Source organism: Myotis lucifugus, unplaced genomic scaffold (genome assembly GCF_000147115.1).
Source record: "Myotis lucifugus unplaced genomic scaffold, Myoluc2.0 scaffold_105, whole genome shotgun sequence".
In the NCBI taxonomy this organism is placed as follows: Eukaryota; Metazoa; Chordata; class Mammalia; order Chiroptera; family Vespertilionidae; genus Myotis; species Myotis lucifugus.
Genome location: NW_005871153.1, coordinates 2049238 through 2064959, shown reverse-complemented (window position 1 = coordinate 2064959; position 15722 = coordinate 2049238). Strand labels below are relative to the sequence as shown.

General features: G+C 51.8%; 1 protein-coding gene across 1 annotated transcript in view; it reads right to left on the bottom strand.

Annotated features, from left to right (window-relative positions):
• ITGB5 (integrin subunit beta 5) overlaps positions 1-15722 on the bottom strand; it is a 95725-nt gene that overhangs the window by 23273 nt on the left and 56730 nt on the right. Inside the window, 2 exon segments of the mRNA XM_006092860.2 lie at positions 6844-7273; positions 13604-13738. Coding sequence (XP_006092922.1) covers positions 6844-7273; positions 13604-13738 — 565 coding nt within the window.

Here is a 15722-nt window from a genome sequence, read left to right as displayed (position 1 = left end):
TTCCTTCACAAGCCAAACTGCATGACCTTGAGGACCAGGCCTGAAGTTCAAAGGCATGCATACAGTCCTCCTGCTCCCATACTTCCCTTTCCAAGTAGAGAGAGAAGGGCAGTGAGGTGAGATCCCATGCTTAGATTACCCCATTTTCACAATCACTGGCGACCTGTTGCATAAGATGTTTCTAAAAACAAGATCTGAGCAGTGAGCAAGAGCAGTAAGAAAATTCCATCCCCAGAGCTAAGTTCGGAGCACGGAGCAGGGCAGGTTCTCAAAGCGGCTTCCCAACACTTCCTGTCTCATATAAATCTGGATGGTGAGGGGAGAAGCTTGAAGGATTCAGATCCTCATTCCTCAACCCCAGGAAGCTTCTGAGAAGTGGAAAATTCCAGGGGCCACAAAAAATTAGAAATTAATTCAAGACCACAAGCAACTCCAACTCTGCACCCACGGCACCCAGTACCACTTGGCCTATGAGGGTTGCTCACTGAGCTCTTGTGGACGGAGAAGAAAGCAGCAACCTGCCGAAAACCAAGTGGCCCTCATTGCGAGATCACTGTTTCCATGTCTGTGGCCTCACTGTCTAAGATCAGATACTTACTAAACTCGGGTTTTTCCAAAGAGCTTTCTCCAACGACAAGCTGTGGCAGCTAGCTGACTCCAGATCTAAGCAGCCCAGCTCTCTGGTTTATGTGACTGGTCTGAAAGATGCATTGTGTCCTTATGTGACGGGGGCCTACATTTCGGGTCCTTTTTGACTTTCAATTGAACCTGAGCAATGTCTGGATACAGATGTTACAGTTAGAGAATTCCTGACATGGGATACCCATTGAGAACTTCCAAAACCAACATGTTTTGATGCCATGTGTCTCTCTAATGCTCATCTGTGTGTAAGAAAATGTTCTTCCGGGAAGGGGTGGGCAGGTAATAGCCTTTACGGGATACCCCTGGGGAAGAGGCAGTGTGCCAGAGGTTTCACTGTAGGGCCCTATTTGATGCTCACGATGACTCTCTGGGGCATCTGTCAGAGAGGGTCCACGGAGAGTCTAAGGTCACAGGCAGAAGGGCACTGCCAAGCTTCAAGTCCAGATGTGAACATGCCCTGGTCCTCAACCACTCTGTTAAATGCTCTTTGGTGGCAATATCTTGAATGGGTATATTACTCCTCATAATCATAGTCATTGAAGAATTCTGTCACACGTTCTGCTCTCAGAGCCACCGTATCCTCAGTCTTCCAAAATGAATGTGAGCCTTGCGGCCTCTGCTGAGATGTAGCATTTACACCCCACCAGGCGAGGACACCTGCTGCGTAGCACAGCCTCTGAGGGAGAGGGGCACTTTATCTAGAAAAAAAATACATATCCTTTGCATCCTCATATTTACAAATAGCAGCTGGTAACCATGAACACACTGAGCAGAGATTCGTATTTGTGGGAAGAACTTTCTAGGCCTCCCACCTGGGGCACACAGTGGGAGCCATCCCACCAAGAAGCCCCTTTCCTGGGAAATAAAATATGTCCAATCTTGGTTCATTCAAGAGGTACTTGGGGCCCTAACCGGTTTGGCTCAGTGGATAGAGCGTCGGTCTGCGGACTGAAAGGTCCCAGGTTCGATTCCGGTCAAGGGCATGTACCTTGGTTGCGGGCACATCCCCAGTGGGGAGTGTGCAGGAGGCAGCTGGCCGATGTTTCTCTCTCATCGATGTTTCTAACTCTATCCCTCTCCCTTCCTCTCTGTAAAAAATCAATAAAATATATTTTTTTAAAAAGTTACTTGGGGAGTCCTCTGCCAGGGAGCCACACCAGAGATGGTCCTGTGACAAGTCATTTACAAAACATGCACTTTGCCATGGAGTGACAGAGGTGGATCTGTGCCCATAGCCTTGGCAATGGCCACCAGGCTGCGAAAAATTGCCTTTCTGAAGAAAACAGTACAAATATGGTGAGATGTTCTTTTATAAACATAACTGAATAACTGTGGCCACAGGAAGTGTTTCATTGGCAAGAATCAAGAAGTCCAGAACCAGGCCACGCTGCCAGAGGCCCTTTTAACTGGGGAGGGTTTGCAGAGCCTTGTGAGCCTTCTGGAAACCATCGCCCTGGCCCGGAGCGTATGCTTAGGTGCCGGCTCTGCATCTAGGACTGACAACACCAGTGTCGCTGTATAGTTCTCCTTTTTTTTTTTTAATGTTTGGGAGAGAAATGCAGATGCCTCTTGACCTGCCACATATTAAAGGATATTACCTATATAATATATCTCTATACTGGATAAACTGCCCAAATAGCCTGTTAGATGCAGTAAAATATATGAGAATTTACTTAGATTACTTCGGGGATCTCACAGTCACATGACCAAAAGGGTGCTGTTAGGAATTCTATATCCAACTTGATTTAAATTCTCTCAATATGTGAACCCCAAGAAGCAGGCTGACCATCAGCAAGTAATTCATTATACCCCAGTGCGGTCATTTTAAGTACAGAGACTCAACAGTTCACCATAAAGGAGTAACTCGAATCCCAGGAAATGCGCTGTTTGGGTGCAGAAACCAGAAAGGAGCAACAAAGTGTGAGCAATAATATTTTATTGCAGTAAAAACAGCTTCCCATATTCTACCAGCAACACTTTACGAGGCTCAAGAGGACAGAAGCCCTCCCGATGGCCCCTGGAGCTCGCTCTGCACACACAGGAACCGTCTGTGGGCAGAACCCTTCCCTTCTCCGAGTTCTGCTGCCTCCAGAAACCAGAGGGAGACACAGCAGCCCTGACTGCCCACGCGTTCCCGGGACAGTGTGTCACCGAGCAACAGCATGGCTGTCCAATTGCTTCCAGACCTTAGTTTGATCTGCCTCATCGCTAACTTTTATGGCGTGTAACCTCCTACAAACCTGTAACTGCTTGCATTTCCCCCTCGGTCCTGGCTCTGGGTCGGGGAGCTGGGGGGACGGACTCTAAGCCTCTCATAGACGAAAGACCAGAGAGAAGTGGAAGGAGCTGTCCCAGCAGTTCTGGCCCTGGCTCTACCTCCACCTCCATCTGAAGACAAACCACAACCACAGTCCCCTTGCTGGACAGGCTGCAGGGCCCAGGGGTGAGGAAGACTGAGAGAACGCTGATGTCAGCTGCCTGGGAGTCTCTGAGTCAGCATCTTCAAGACCAGAGTGGTTATTGGGAAACAGGCTTCTCCCACAAAAACCCCACATGGAGCAGCAGCCCAAGAGCTCAAAACCAACACGCACAAGCCCCGACTGGGGCTCCAAGCCCTTGGCCACGGATGCAAAGGAACCGAGAAATGGAGACCCTCCCACACCCGCTCACAGCCACCTCTGTTGAGTTTGAGAGACAACGAAGGAACGGAGAGCTGGGAGCTGCATGGATGCTCAAGGAGCCGCTGCCTGGGCGTGTTATGAAGTCCTGCCCGGAGCTGGCTCCTTTCAAGTCCTTCCTCAATAATCAAAACAACAGTGACCTCATTCCAGAAACTGCTTTCCCCAGGAGGACTGGGAAAGCTTTACGTTTCAACCCGTTGTTGCTTTAAAGTGAAGGGCTTGGAAAGGAGGCTCACCGGGGATGCGATGGAAAGCGTCAAAATGGCCTGGTCGACGATGGAGTAAAATAACTGAACTTCAGTGCTTCTTAGGATAGAATAGTATGGGGGAGGGGGCGAGGGAGCGAGACACGAAACTGTACATGGCCACAGACACACACGAACTTCGAAAAAAGTTTAGAAGGAAAAATACTAAGTCTTAAAGCATGAGTGATGGAATTATGAATATCTTTCTTTCTCTCCTTCAGAACATTCCAGACCCAGCGGGACCCTCCACCTAGCTAGTCATGCTCTTGACTGTGCACACATGCGCACCAGTGAGGGTGAGACAGTCCTTATCTGGCTCACCAGGTGGCCCAATCAGTCCCGTCACCAAGGAGACAGACGGCACAGAACTTCCTGGTATTTTTCCGTTTTCTTTAAGCATATGCATGGCGCTCCCAGTGTGGGGGAAAAGACACCACATGTCAGCAATCCCGGGAGTGAGTGACTTGAAGCATCGTGCATGTGGGACCCTCAACGGCTTCCCGAACCTTCGTGTCTCCACCGCAGGACTGCATGGAGGGAGGGGAGGAGGGAGAGCACCGGGCTGGCAGACTGAAGGGCAAGACCAACTCGGAACTGTGTGTTCTGGTGGGGGAGCAAAAGAGCTGCACTTCCACTCAGCTACAGACAAGACAACTCCTGTTTCCAAAGTAACAAGTTCTCACTACTGAGGCCACGCACACCTCATCCAGCACCCGCCCTTCACCTCCAGGCTCGGGGCCCACTCCCAGAACGGGGCCCATCACAGAACCGTCACATCTGAGACGGAGAGGAGGCCTCTCTGCGCCTGGGCCGTTTCCTGCCAAGCCCAGGCCCGGCCCTGTGTCTATGCCGTCTTCAATTCTCAGAACAATGCAGAAACAAGGGGTGTTGGCCGCGTTAGAGAAAGCAGAGCTGAGTCCAGGACAACCCACGCAGCAGGCAGATAAGCTGTGGGGTCGGAGCGTGCCTGTCGCTGACTTGGAAGCCCTGGCTGCCCGGCAGCGTGGACGCAGCAGCCTATCAGGGGATTATTTCTGGCTCCTGAGGGGAAAGGAGTGACAGTTCTCTGAAAATATTTGCTAAAATGTTTAAAAACAAAACAAACACTGCTGAAAGCCAACTGCAGACACTGCCAGGCTCCCTGGAGCTTTTATGGTAGCTGCTCAGGGACTGGAACTCTATCCCACCGCTGGGACTCCAGCCCTGCTGGGACTCTTAGGCAAGCCAGAGATTTACAGGGGGACGTGTGGGGGGGTAGAGGGGGTGGCGAGGGGGGAAGCCGCCCCTCCCCCCGACAGCAGCAGCTGTGGCTCCCAGCGCTGTGTGGCACTGACTCTCAAGGGGGTCAGCGAGCCCTCCTTTTGTGCCAGGCAATGAGCTAGGTGCTTCCTCTACATTCTCCTGTTGCTCAGAACATCTCTGTGCCCACGTGACCCAGCAGCATGTGGTGTTATTGGAATCAGAGCCAGATCTGCCTGATCCTAAGCATGTTTTCTGCTAACCCTGCCGGATCCAGCCAGCTAATCCAATCCATCATCCCTGGACGGGGAAGACTGGGCCCCGTTGCATGTCCAGCACATCAAATCCTATCACTTCTGTGGCATTCCGGTGTCCTGCACTTTCTGGAGCAACTCCAACTTTTGAACACGTTGGTCCCACTGCACCCAGGGGTGCACTCATGCGTGTCTCACCGTGTGGTCAGCCCTGGGAGGCCCCACTTGCTGACCCGCATCTGTGCAGCCCTCAGCACTTGCTTCTTCCACTCATAGGGACAGCTCATTTACATGTTGTGATTGGCTTCACATATCTGTGCTTTATCTTCCCTGCTGCCCTCTAAGTTCCTCTCAAAGCAACGCTTCCCAACCGGAAGGCCATTCTCAGGAAAGGAATCCTGGAAACAATAGAATCCACACGGAATCCACATCAGGACCCACAGCAGAAGACACTACAGTCCCACCTACAACTGTTCTGCTGCCTCCATTTGCAGGGGCCTCGTGCGGGATGCAATGGCCTTTGGAGACATGATCTTACACTATCTCATCGGCATACAACTCCCAGAATGGGAGCTGCCCAGCAGTAATCTCACTGGAATCCATGTAAAGTCCTAGGCCCAGATTTAAAAACCCAAGTGCTCAAACATGACACAATGAAAACTTGGCTGGGTTGTACTTCAAAAAACGGTAAAAGCTTCAAATGTTGGTAGTAAAGTTTAAAACAAGCTCAACAGTATAATGTGACTGTTGACCAGGAAAGTGAAGGTATCGCTAGGATGTGCTGATGGAAGTGGCCTGGGCAGACCACAGGAAGCAAACGTCCCGCTGAGCCCTGGGCTGAGCCCGTTACGCAGAAGGACAAATACCGCGCTCGTGTCTGGAGAAGGGCAGAGAAACATAAAGATACTCCAGATGTTTGACAGGCTCTCATATGGAGAGAGGATCTAGAATGCAAACCATTGGGGGAAAGTAACTGAGGAACAATTTTTTGTTCAATATAAGAAACTTTCAAACCGTGCCTGTGGGAGGCAGAACACGGCCCCCACAGATGTCCATGGCCTCAACCCCGGAGCTGCGTCTGTGTGACCTGACGTGGTAAAAGGGGCTTCGCAGCTACGATTCAGTCAGGGATCTGGTGGGAGGCTTTCCTGGGTGACCCTTTTAGTGGGGAGGCAGGAGCGTCAGAGAGATGTGGCATCTGCGGGTGCTACAGGCCCAGGGATGCTGGTGGCTCCTAGAAACCAGGAAAGGCCGGGAGTGGGTTCTCCCCCAGGGCCGTTAGGAGGAACGCAGCAGGCGGATAAGCTGGACTGCAGTCAAGTAGCACCCATCTCAGACTTCTGACTTCCAGAACTATAACCGAATAAACCTGTGTTGTCTTCTGCCACTAAGTTACTGGAAACTTGTTAAAGCGGCAATCAGAAATGAATGTGACAACCAACACGGGAATAACCACCACCAGCCGCAGTGAGTTCCCTGTCCCAGGAGGCAATCAAGAAGAGGCAGAACGTCTACCTGCCAGGAATGCTGTGCAGGCAAGTCCTGGGTGAGCCACGACACATGCCTCCAACGCTGAGAGTCCACGTCACGTGGCGGCGCCTTCTCCTGCTTTTGTATTTGACACGCTGGTCCCCACCCCCCGGCCTGGTGGTGGGCAAGGCTTGCCCTGTTGCCTCCCAGGAGGACAGGGGTAGTAAGGTAAAGCCAGGCTTTGGGGGATGTCCTCACAGCACCTGGGGCTGGGCCCGGCTCAGAGCAAAGGTGCTTGCCCGGGGTGCCTACCTGAGCAGAGGACGCCTCTGTTCCTGGCACAGGAGAAGTTGTCGCACTCGCAAAAAGGCCCGTAGATCTTCCCGAACTCGCTCTCGAAGCAGGAGCACTGGCTGCAGCTGCACTGCCCGCGCCCGCTGCACAGCGGCTTGCCCTCCGCCTCTCGGCACAGGTTCTGGTGCCCGCTCGGGTTCTCCCCTTCCTGGCACTCGCACTTGCTGCCCAGGTAGCTGGGGTTGCACTCACACAGACCGCAGACGTAGGTCCCATTCCCGCTGCATCGGGGGCTGTCCGGCTCCTGCCCCGCGCTGCAGCCACACCTGCAGTTGTAGGTGACCCCCACCTCCAGGCTATCCCGGAACCCCACGGGCCGCAGGGTGAATGTGTGCTCCGTGTGTTTGCCTGGGCAGCTCCGGGCCTCCACCGACACTTCAAAGGATGCCTGGGCAGAAAGAAGAGAGGGGACATCGTGGGCACGATGAGCCAGAGTATCTGCTTCGGCCTCCCAATCACCCAGGGCCCCGTCCAAGAGCGGTTCCTCTGAGGCCTCAGGGGAGAGTTGTGGCTACGCCCGGCCCTGTCCACGGACCGGTCCCAGAGGAAGAGGCCCAGGTGAGCAAGCTCCTGCACATTTGCCAGGCATGGTGCTTGGTCCTGAACGTTCGTGATCTCTTTCAATCCTCACAATCTTGAGGAAATGGCTTCCATAGGAGAGTAGAAAGACTCAGGCAAGGGTTCTTTTCTCCCCTTTCTTTTCACCTCTATCCTATTCTCTCTCCATCTCCATTCTGAAAATCTGTGCCAGGCACTGTGTCACCTGCTCCCTGAGCGCAGGGGCCCCGGGGTTCCACAGACCCCTCTGAAGAGGTTTCCCCCTGCTGGAGAAGGGACAATAGGACACCGGGTCCCTCCCAGAGAACCCGCCTCCTCCGGACACACCTAAAAGGACCTGAGTGGTCCTCACAGCTGCATCTTTCATAATCAGCTCACAACCCTGAGGTCGTAAGGAAAACATCGCTGATGAAATGTGCTACAAATGTGGACAGAATTGTTTGTTAAAATAGATTTTTATTGATTTTAGAGAGAGGAAGGGAGAGGGGTAGAGAGATAGAAACAACAATGATGAGAAACATTGATTGGCTGCCTCCTGCATGCCCCCTCCTGGGGATCGAGCCTGTAACCCGGGCATGTGTTCTGACCGGGAATCAAACGATGACCTCCTGGTTGATGGGTCAATACTCAACCACTGAGTCACACCGGCAGGGCCAGACTGTTTCTTTTTAAACAAAGCATGTAAAGAAGCATTGCTAACCCCTAAGCTGCTTGTGCGTTGCCCTGGAAACAGGCAGCAAGGTGGACCGAGCTGGCAGATGGCGGGAAAGATTCCTGTTAGCTGCCCACTTGGCAGCAATGGGAGGAAAGTGAGGGCACTGCTTGGTGATTCTCCCAGGAAGTAGAGCACAACTCTTCCACTCCCCTCCTCCCACTGAGAACGGAGCCATGTGTGGTTATATTCATCCAGCACTGCCTTCAGAGCAGGGCACTGTGGAAATCCAGACAGGGATCTGGCACACCCTGACCAAATGCCATCTGAAGTGCTTCTCCCTGAACAGTGGTGCTTCTCCTCCGAACGGTGGTGCTTCTCCCTGAATGGTGGTGCTTCTCTTCTGAATGGTGATGCTTCTCCTCTGAACGGTGGTGCTTCTCCTCTGAACAGTGGTGCTTCTCCTCTGAATGGTGGTGCTTCTCCTCTGAACGGTGGTGCTTCTCCTCCGAATGGTGGTGCTCCCTACACAGACAGAGGCCTGGGACCACTCCATAAACTGACTCACCACGTCTGGCCCAGATGTCTTTATTTTTCAAGTCTCCTCATATCATTCTGAGGCTCAAATGGGTTAGCAATCATGTTTAATGATTGTTATCCTTAATCCTATTATTTGGGCTTAAATACGGCTGAGTTTTTAAAAGCCACCAATTACTTGCTTTACAGGGCACACTTTAGGTAATGATGTGTACTTCTGGCGAACACGGATCGTATCTTTCTCTAAATGTCCTACAGATCCCTATCACTTCTGGATCTTTGCTAATTCTAAAAAGCCTCCCTTCAGATACTGTGACATCTAGGGACACCCGGGAGAAGGGGTGAGGGTGGAGGTGTGAGAGACTGAAGAGGAAGACAGACCCAGCTGTCTAGGTCCTGGAGACAGTCCTGCTGGGCAGCAAGCCTCGGCTTCGGGGAACTCACAGCAGACACCCAGGAGTCAGCATTAGCCAAAGGGGGTCACAGGAGAGGACAGTGAGCTGAGGACCATGACCAGGAGCTAGGGTCAGAGGACACTGGGAAAGCAAGCCAAGCGCAGACAGTGGGGACTAGCCCACCCTCCATGTCTGTGTGCGAGTGGGGGGAGGGGGGGAGGAGACAAAAAGAGAGATTGACAAAAGCAAGTTCGGGACTAAGTTCCAAGGCCTTGAGGCACAGTAACAAGACGGGGACTCACCGGGCAGTGAAATCTGCCTTATGACAACACACACTGACAGTTCCCAGGTGCCAAGCACCCACTGTGCAGGCATTTCCATGAGCAGTTCCCTCACATGCCCTAGAAGGAGACATCCCATTTACCAGAGATAAAATGGGGTCTCCCCGCTGGGGAGGGTTGGGCCTGTGCTCTCCTTGGCACGTTACCTCCCGGAAGCGGGAATGAGACAGGTGCCCAGTGTCCACGCCTGGGTACAGAGGGAGAGGCAGCCTGGCTCACTGTGGAGACTAGAGGGTGACCCCCAAGGGCCAGAGGCTCCTCCAAACCCCCCTGCCTGGCTCAGGATGACCCAGGCCTGCAGGTGAGAAGTGAGGGGAGACCGCACCTGACCGAAGCCTCCACGGGGACATCGAGCGTGCGGAGGTGACTCCCCTCTTCCGAAGCTCGGGGAGCAGCTGTGACTTGCCCCGTGACCTCCGCTTCGCTGCACTTACTAAATGGAAAGCCCTGCCCCCAAAGGCATCTGTGGGCAGAAGTGGAATAAACTACAAAGGAGTGACCTGGACCAACAGCCAGAGGCATTTAATTACTGAGACTCTGGGAGTGTCCCTCTGTGAGCATCACCTCCCCCAGGAAATCTTGCCTGCGTCACGGGGCACGGTAGCCAAAGAGAGAATGAAATGTCCCGAGTCTTGCCGATGTGTCTGTGTTTGCTGGGAGTGAGTGAGAGGTGAGGAGAGCACCCGAATCTGTGCTGGCAGCTGATCACCCAGGATTTAGAAAAGCTCCCGCCCTGGCTGCCTGGCTGGGGAGCAAGGAGGACCCAGCTTTCAAGCAGGTCCAGTGGCCCTCATGCAACCTTCCCGCCCCCCTGCCCCCCCTCCCATGACCATAGAACGGCTGTTCCAGCCCCAGGGCCTGTGGGGCACAGGAGGCTATAAAGCACTCAAGTAAACCTGTTTTGCGACCCTTCCTCTCAGAGCCCACTCCCCTACGGGAGCAGGAAAGAAACCGGAGTCTGGCAGGCGTCGTCCCTGGTTATTCCGGCCTCCAACTGACACTGAAGGCTCTCAGTTCCTGGACTCCCCATCCTCCCATGCGGAGACGGCAGAGGAAGGTCCGGGACCGAGCAGCCCTCCCTCCCGCCCAGTCCTGTTATTCAACCCTCATTGGGATGCTCCCGGTTCCTCAGCAGGGCGGCTGGTCTGACCCACTCTTTCAAACGGGCCACCCGGCCCCCACCCCAAACCCACCCACCCAGGGCTGCCCGGTGCCAAGCCCACCAGGAGCACAGGGAAACAAAGCGCCGGGTGGGCACGGGGTACAAAGCCCGGAGGAGGGACAGGAACGGACAGTGCCGGAAGCTCACTGGGTCCTTTGTACCGGGCGTCAGTGCTCGCCGCACAGGCCGCACGCATGCTGATTTGTCAAGGCCAGGCCATGAGAAACCCGACTCCCAGGGCTGGGCCTGTCAGTCCTGGTTGGTGTGGGGTGAGGGGAGGAAAACTGGGGGGAAACCTGAAGTCACTGGAGAAGAGAACCTCATTGGACTGGGGGCTTTCAAGGTCTTACTGATGTAATATTTCTCTTTGAGGACATCCTTGTCCCTCACCCTGCCACCTCTCTGCTTCTTGTCCAGACACAGCCACCGCAGGAAGCAGAGGGAGCAGTAAAGCCCCTGCCTGCGCAGTATTGGGCGCATTGCAAATCCCCACGAGACGGTAACTCGTGTTATTCCCTCCATGATGAGGAGGCGATGATTAGTGAGATGAGCCGGTCGGAGTGAGAAGACTGTGGTTTGAGTTGCAAGTCCACTGCTGGTTAGCTGGGTGGTCTTGGGCATGTCATCACACCCCCGAATCTCGGCTGCCGGCAGCAACAGGTGCAGCATCCGCTCCCCACCTGAGCCGCAGGTGTGCGGAAGGAGTGTAAGGTCACTCCATCAACTGGGATCCCTGAGTGGAGGCCCCGTTCTTTGTTATCATGCTTTGCCCTGAGACGAGCCCTTTGAAACAGGTACGACAGAGCAGAAACACGGGCACCAAGAGGCCAGGGAAAGGTGATGTCAGAGAGCCCTGGCTTTGAACGTTCACTTTGCTACTCACTGGCTGTGGTGTGCGGAGCAATTAACTCGATTCTATGTGCCTCAGTTTCTCTCATCTGTCAACATGAGTAACATTATCTCCCTCCCAGGGAAGTTATTTGACTTGTTGACAAGGATGCCATTAGAAACTGCCAAGAGCTTCCTGAATGAACCCAGGCGTCCGTGTGTGCTGTGCAGCCTCACTCTTCCTCTGCTCCTCTGCATCTGGTCTCCATAAAGGGCCGTTGGGTGGTTTTCACACATCATTCTTTAGCTTTCCTGACCCACTGCACCCCATATTCCACCCACAGATCTATAAAACTCACATGTTTTGGGGTTTGTTTGTTTTTTGTTATTTCTGCCTCTTTCCATTTTTCTTAAGTATCTCCTTAGATCAGCGGTCGCCAACCAGTGGTCCGCGAGGTCTGAAAGGTTGGTGACCACTGCTTTAGACCCTGTGACTATGAGGCTTTGGTGTGTTTTTTTTTTTTAATTATCTGGATTAATTAGTTAATTTATCAAAATAACATAAATACAGGGTGTCCCCCAAAAAATGCATACACACTTTAACAGCTGATAGCTCAATTTTGAAAATGAAATCTATTTTAATAAACACTGCTTTTATAATTATTCAAAGTGTGTGTATACATTTTTGGGACACCATATATGTTGCTAAACTTGACAAGCATTAAAAGTAAAATTTTATGGGGGGTGGGAGTAGCTGGGGAGGGGTCGATGGAAGAAAAAAGAGACATGTAATACCTTAAACAATAAAAAAATAAAAATAAAAATAATTTCATTGGAAGTGCCTCTTTGATTATGAGGTTTTCCCCACCCTAATAGTTCATGTATATGTGAAATAATAATCCTTGTTTTGCTAAGTAAGACAGGGATCAGTATCAATTCTATTCTTATTTTTTATTGGTATAGATTAAAGCACTCCCTCCAAAAAAACTTATTCAAATAAATAGGAAGATGGGAATAGAAATATCTGACAACTTAAGGAGGCCCTCTTTCGCCCTTCTTCCTTCCCTCCCTCCCTCCCTCCCTCCCTTCCTCCCTCCCTTTCTTTTAGCAAAGATGCTTGAGGAAAAACCCGTCTTAGAAAAAGATTTGTTACCCAGTCCCTCAAGTCCTTCTCAACATCGACACCATTATTTTGAATTGTCCTTTCGGTGGGGCAAGGCACCGTGGTCATGTTTGGATGGGTGAGGGTAAGACCATGTGTTGTGAAGTGGATGAAGGGCAGTTGTGAAAGGGAAGGGAGGAGAGGACCAACTATGGAATGTGAGAAACCCAGGAGACTGTGGTGTAACCAGCCATGCCCTCTCCCTACGTCTTTCTGAGCTGTTTCCTGGAGTCCACGCTGCCTGCCTGAGCCCAGTGCCCCGTCTGTGTCCTCATCACCCATCTACCCTCCCTCGAGTCCTTGGGTTTGGCCCACAGCTGCACATCTTGACATACAACGCTTCTTCCCCATCATGCAGTCACATCCACTTAGTGCACACAAAGCACCCATGCCCTCCGTTCTGTAAAGTTCTCCATCCCATTACATCAAACAGAAGAGGTGAGTGGATTTCTTCATATTAGACAGGAGGGAAATGTGAGGATCTGATTATCCAAAGCATAGAGTGAGCTGTAGAAGACTAGGAATGAGGCCAGGACTCTCAGGTCCCTGCCCATATTCTCCCTCCTGATTTCATCCCTGCCCACTGGAAATAATAATGATGTAAAACTCCAAGGGCACAAAGTCAACCTGAGGAAGACAGGGGGCAATGTACTGAGGCCATCTATTGGCTGGGGCTTTTTTTTTAATTTATTTTTAGAGACAGGAAGGAAAAGGGGGAGAGAAACGACTATGAGAGAGCAAAACATTGACTGGCTGCCTCCTGCATGCCCCATGTCAGGGATGGAGCCCGAAACCCGGGCTATGTGACCTGACCAGGAATCCAACCAGCAACCTTTCGGTGCACAGGACAATGCCCAGCCGAGCCACACTGGCCAGGCCTCGCCCGGGGCTTTTAAACAAATCCATCTGGAACCTTGAAGATGACAACACAGGGCAGGCTCAGGAAAGCCCCCCAGGCTGATAAGTAGGAAGACAGAATGCAAAACCCTAAAAGAATCTGATAAGTCACAGAAGTTACCAGAAGCCAAAGAATGATGGCCAGTGCTAACTGTGCCACATAAACGGAGAGGAGAGAGAACTTACCGTGTCCCCGATCTTCAGGCCCTCACACTTCCTCTGGTCAGGGTAGGACACGCCGTCCTGGCAGGTGGCAGTGAAGAAGAGGTTAAGGTCTTCAGGCTGATCCCAGACTGACAGCTCCACCTTAGACCGGATGCTCTGAACAGAGAGAGAAGATGAGGCCCAAACCACTTAGTAATGGCCAGGATGCTTTCCACAGTGGCTCTCTGATGCCCACATGGCTTCCTCTCACTCAGGTAAGAGCCAGTGGGCTCATTTCGGTGCCCCTTTCTCTCCACACTGTCAGACCGATCTAGCTAAACCTGCCTGAGGTCTCCGCTGGGAGCTCGGAGATGTTGGTCATGGTCCACCTGCCATACGATATTATTATCTGCTTCAAGGGATGATGCTCCAACCTGTTTGCCTCTCCAGCCACCTCTCATCCCACCCTCAGCTTCAGACATGCAGCTCCTCAAACCCTCCCACGTCGCCCTGTGCTCTCCAAACTGTGGGCCTTCACCCATGGAACAACATTCCTCTGCTCAGTGGCTCCTCTCCGCTCTTCCCCTGGCTGGCTCCTTCTCTTCCTTCCAAATCAGTTCAGCAGGAACTTTCCCCTGGAACCGTATTGTTCTTCTGGCCCAACCCCTCCCCTTCAGATGAGAGCCCCCTGCACAAGGCGGAAAGGCATTATCAGAGAATAACATTTTTTGTATGAATTGTGTTCTCACGCCCGTGAGTGAACTGAAAGTCATGCCACACTTTCTCATCTGATTAGAAGGGATGGAAGGAAGGAAGGATGGAAGGAAGAAAGAGAGGGAGGGAGGGAGGGAGGGAGAGAGGGAGGGAGGAAGGAAGGAAGGAAGGAAGGAAGGAAGGAAGGAAGGAAGGAAGGAAGGAAGGAAGAAAAGACTGAGAACATCAAGTATTAGAAAGGTGCGGAGCAACTGAGGCCCTGGCATCCTGCTGGTGGGAGCGTCAATCGGTACAGCCTTTGAGAAAACCTTTTGGCAGCATCTACTCAAGCTCAGGCCAACCTTAGACCTGTCAATTCACCCAAGGACTATAGGCAACAGAGATGTGCATTAACCTGAAGGTAGGTACAAGGATGTTTATAGCAACACTGTCCATAACAGCTACCCAAATGCCTATCCACAGAATAGGTTTTACTTTTAAATGGGGGCGTGTTCACACAATACCACACCGCACTGAGAATGGATGAAACATGACTACATCTCACGACACAGATGAATCTCATAAAGATAACAATGCCCGAAAGAAGCCAGACACAAATGGCCTATATACTACATGATTCTATTTACATGAAATTCAAAACAGGCAAATTAATGGTTCCCCTTGGGGGACAGTAATGGGGAGGGGGGGGAGACAGGATAGGGACTTCTGGGTGCTAATAATATTCTGTGGTGGGTTTTTTTAGCCAGGTGCTGGGTACTCAGGTGTATTTAGATTGTGAAACAGTTGAACAATTTTCTGTGTCTGTTAGTTTAAAAAATTGCCATTGAAATCTCTAAAGAGGATGTACTTTGGAGACTGAAACCAAATAAAATAATTGGCTTATATTTAGGGAGCATACCTTACCCCCCAGATATTTTAGGCACTTAGCACGCTCTGTGTAGCAGGATGTGCGCACTCCAAGGGACTCATGGACACCTGCCGCCCAGGATCAACTGGTGGCTGGCTGACTTCTCAGGTGCATTCCGGGAGCACACCACCGACAGAACAGGGGTCAGAACTGCCTCTTGCTCTCCCGGGTTTCCTTTCTGTCTTCTCTCTTCTTTTTCATTTTGCTGAACACGTAGTATTAAACTTGTATACGTTAAATATGCAGTTTTCCTAACAAATTAACAGCTGGTAAAAATAGTCTCTGCGAAAAACTCTCTTTCTTTGCAACAAATTGTGCAAGTGCATCTACAACTCTAAAAATACTCTGTCTTAAATCCACTTCCTCTCGGAAGTGCCAGCCTGAACTGGAGAAGGTTGCGAGAGCGCCGCTCCACCCCCCCTCCCAAACCCCTGCCACACACACACACACACACACACACACACACACACACACGCGCGCACTCTCCTGCTGGAAGTGCTCAGCTATTCCCACCCGAGTTGTGAATCTAAGGCCATATAT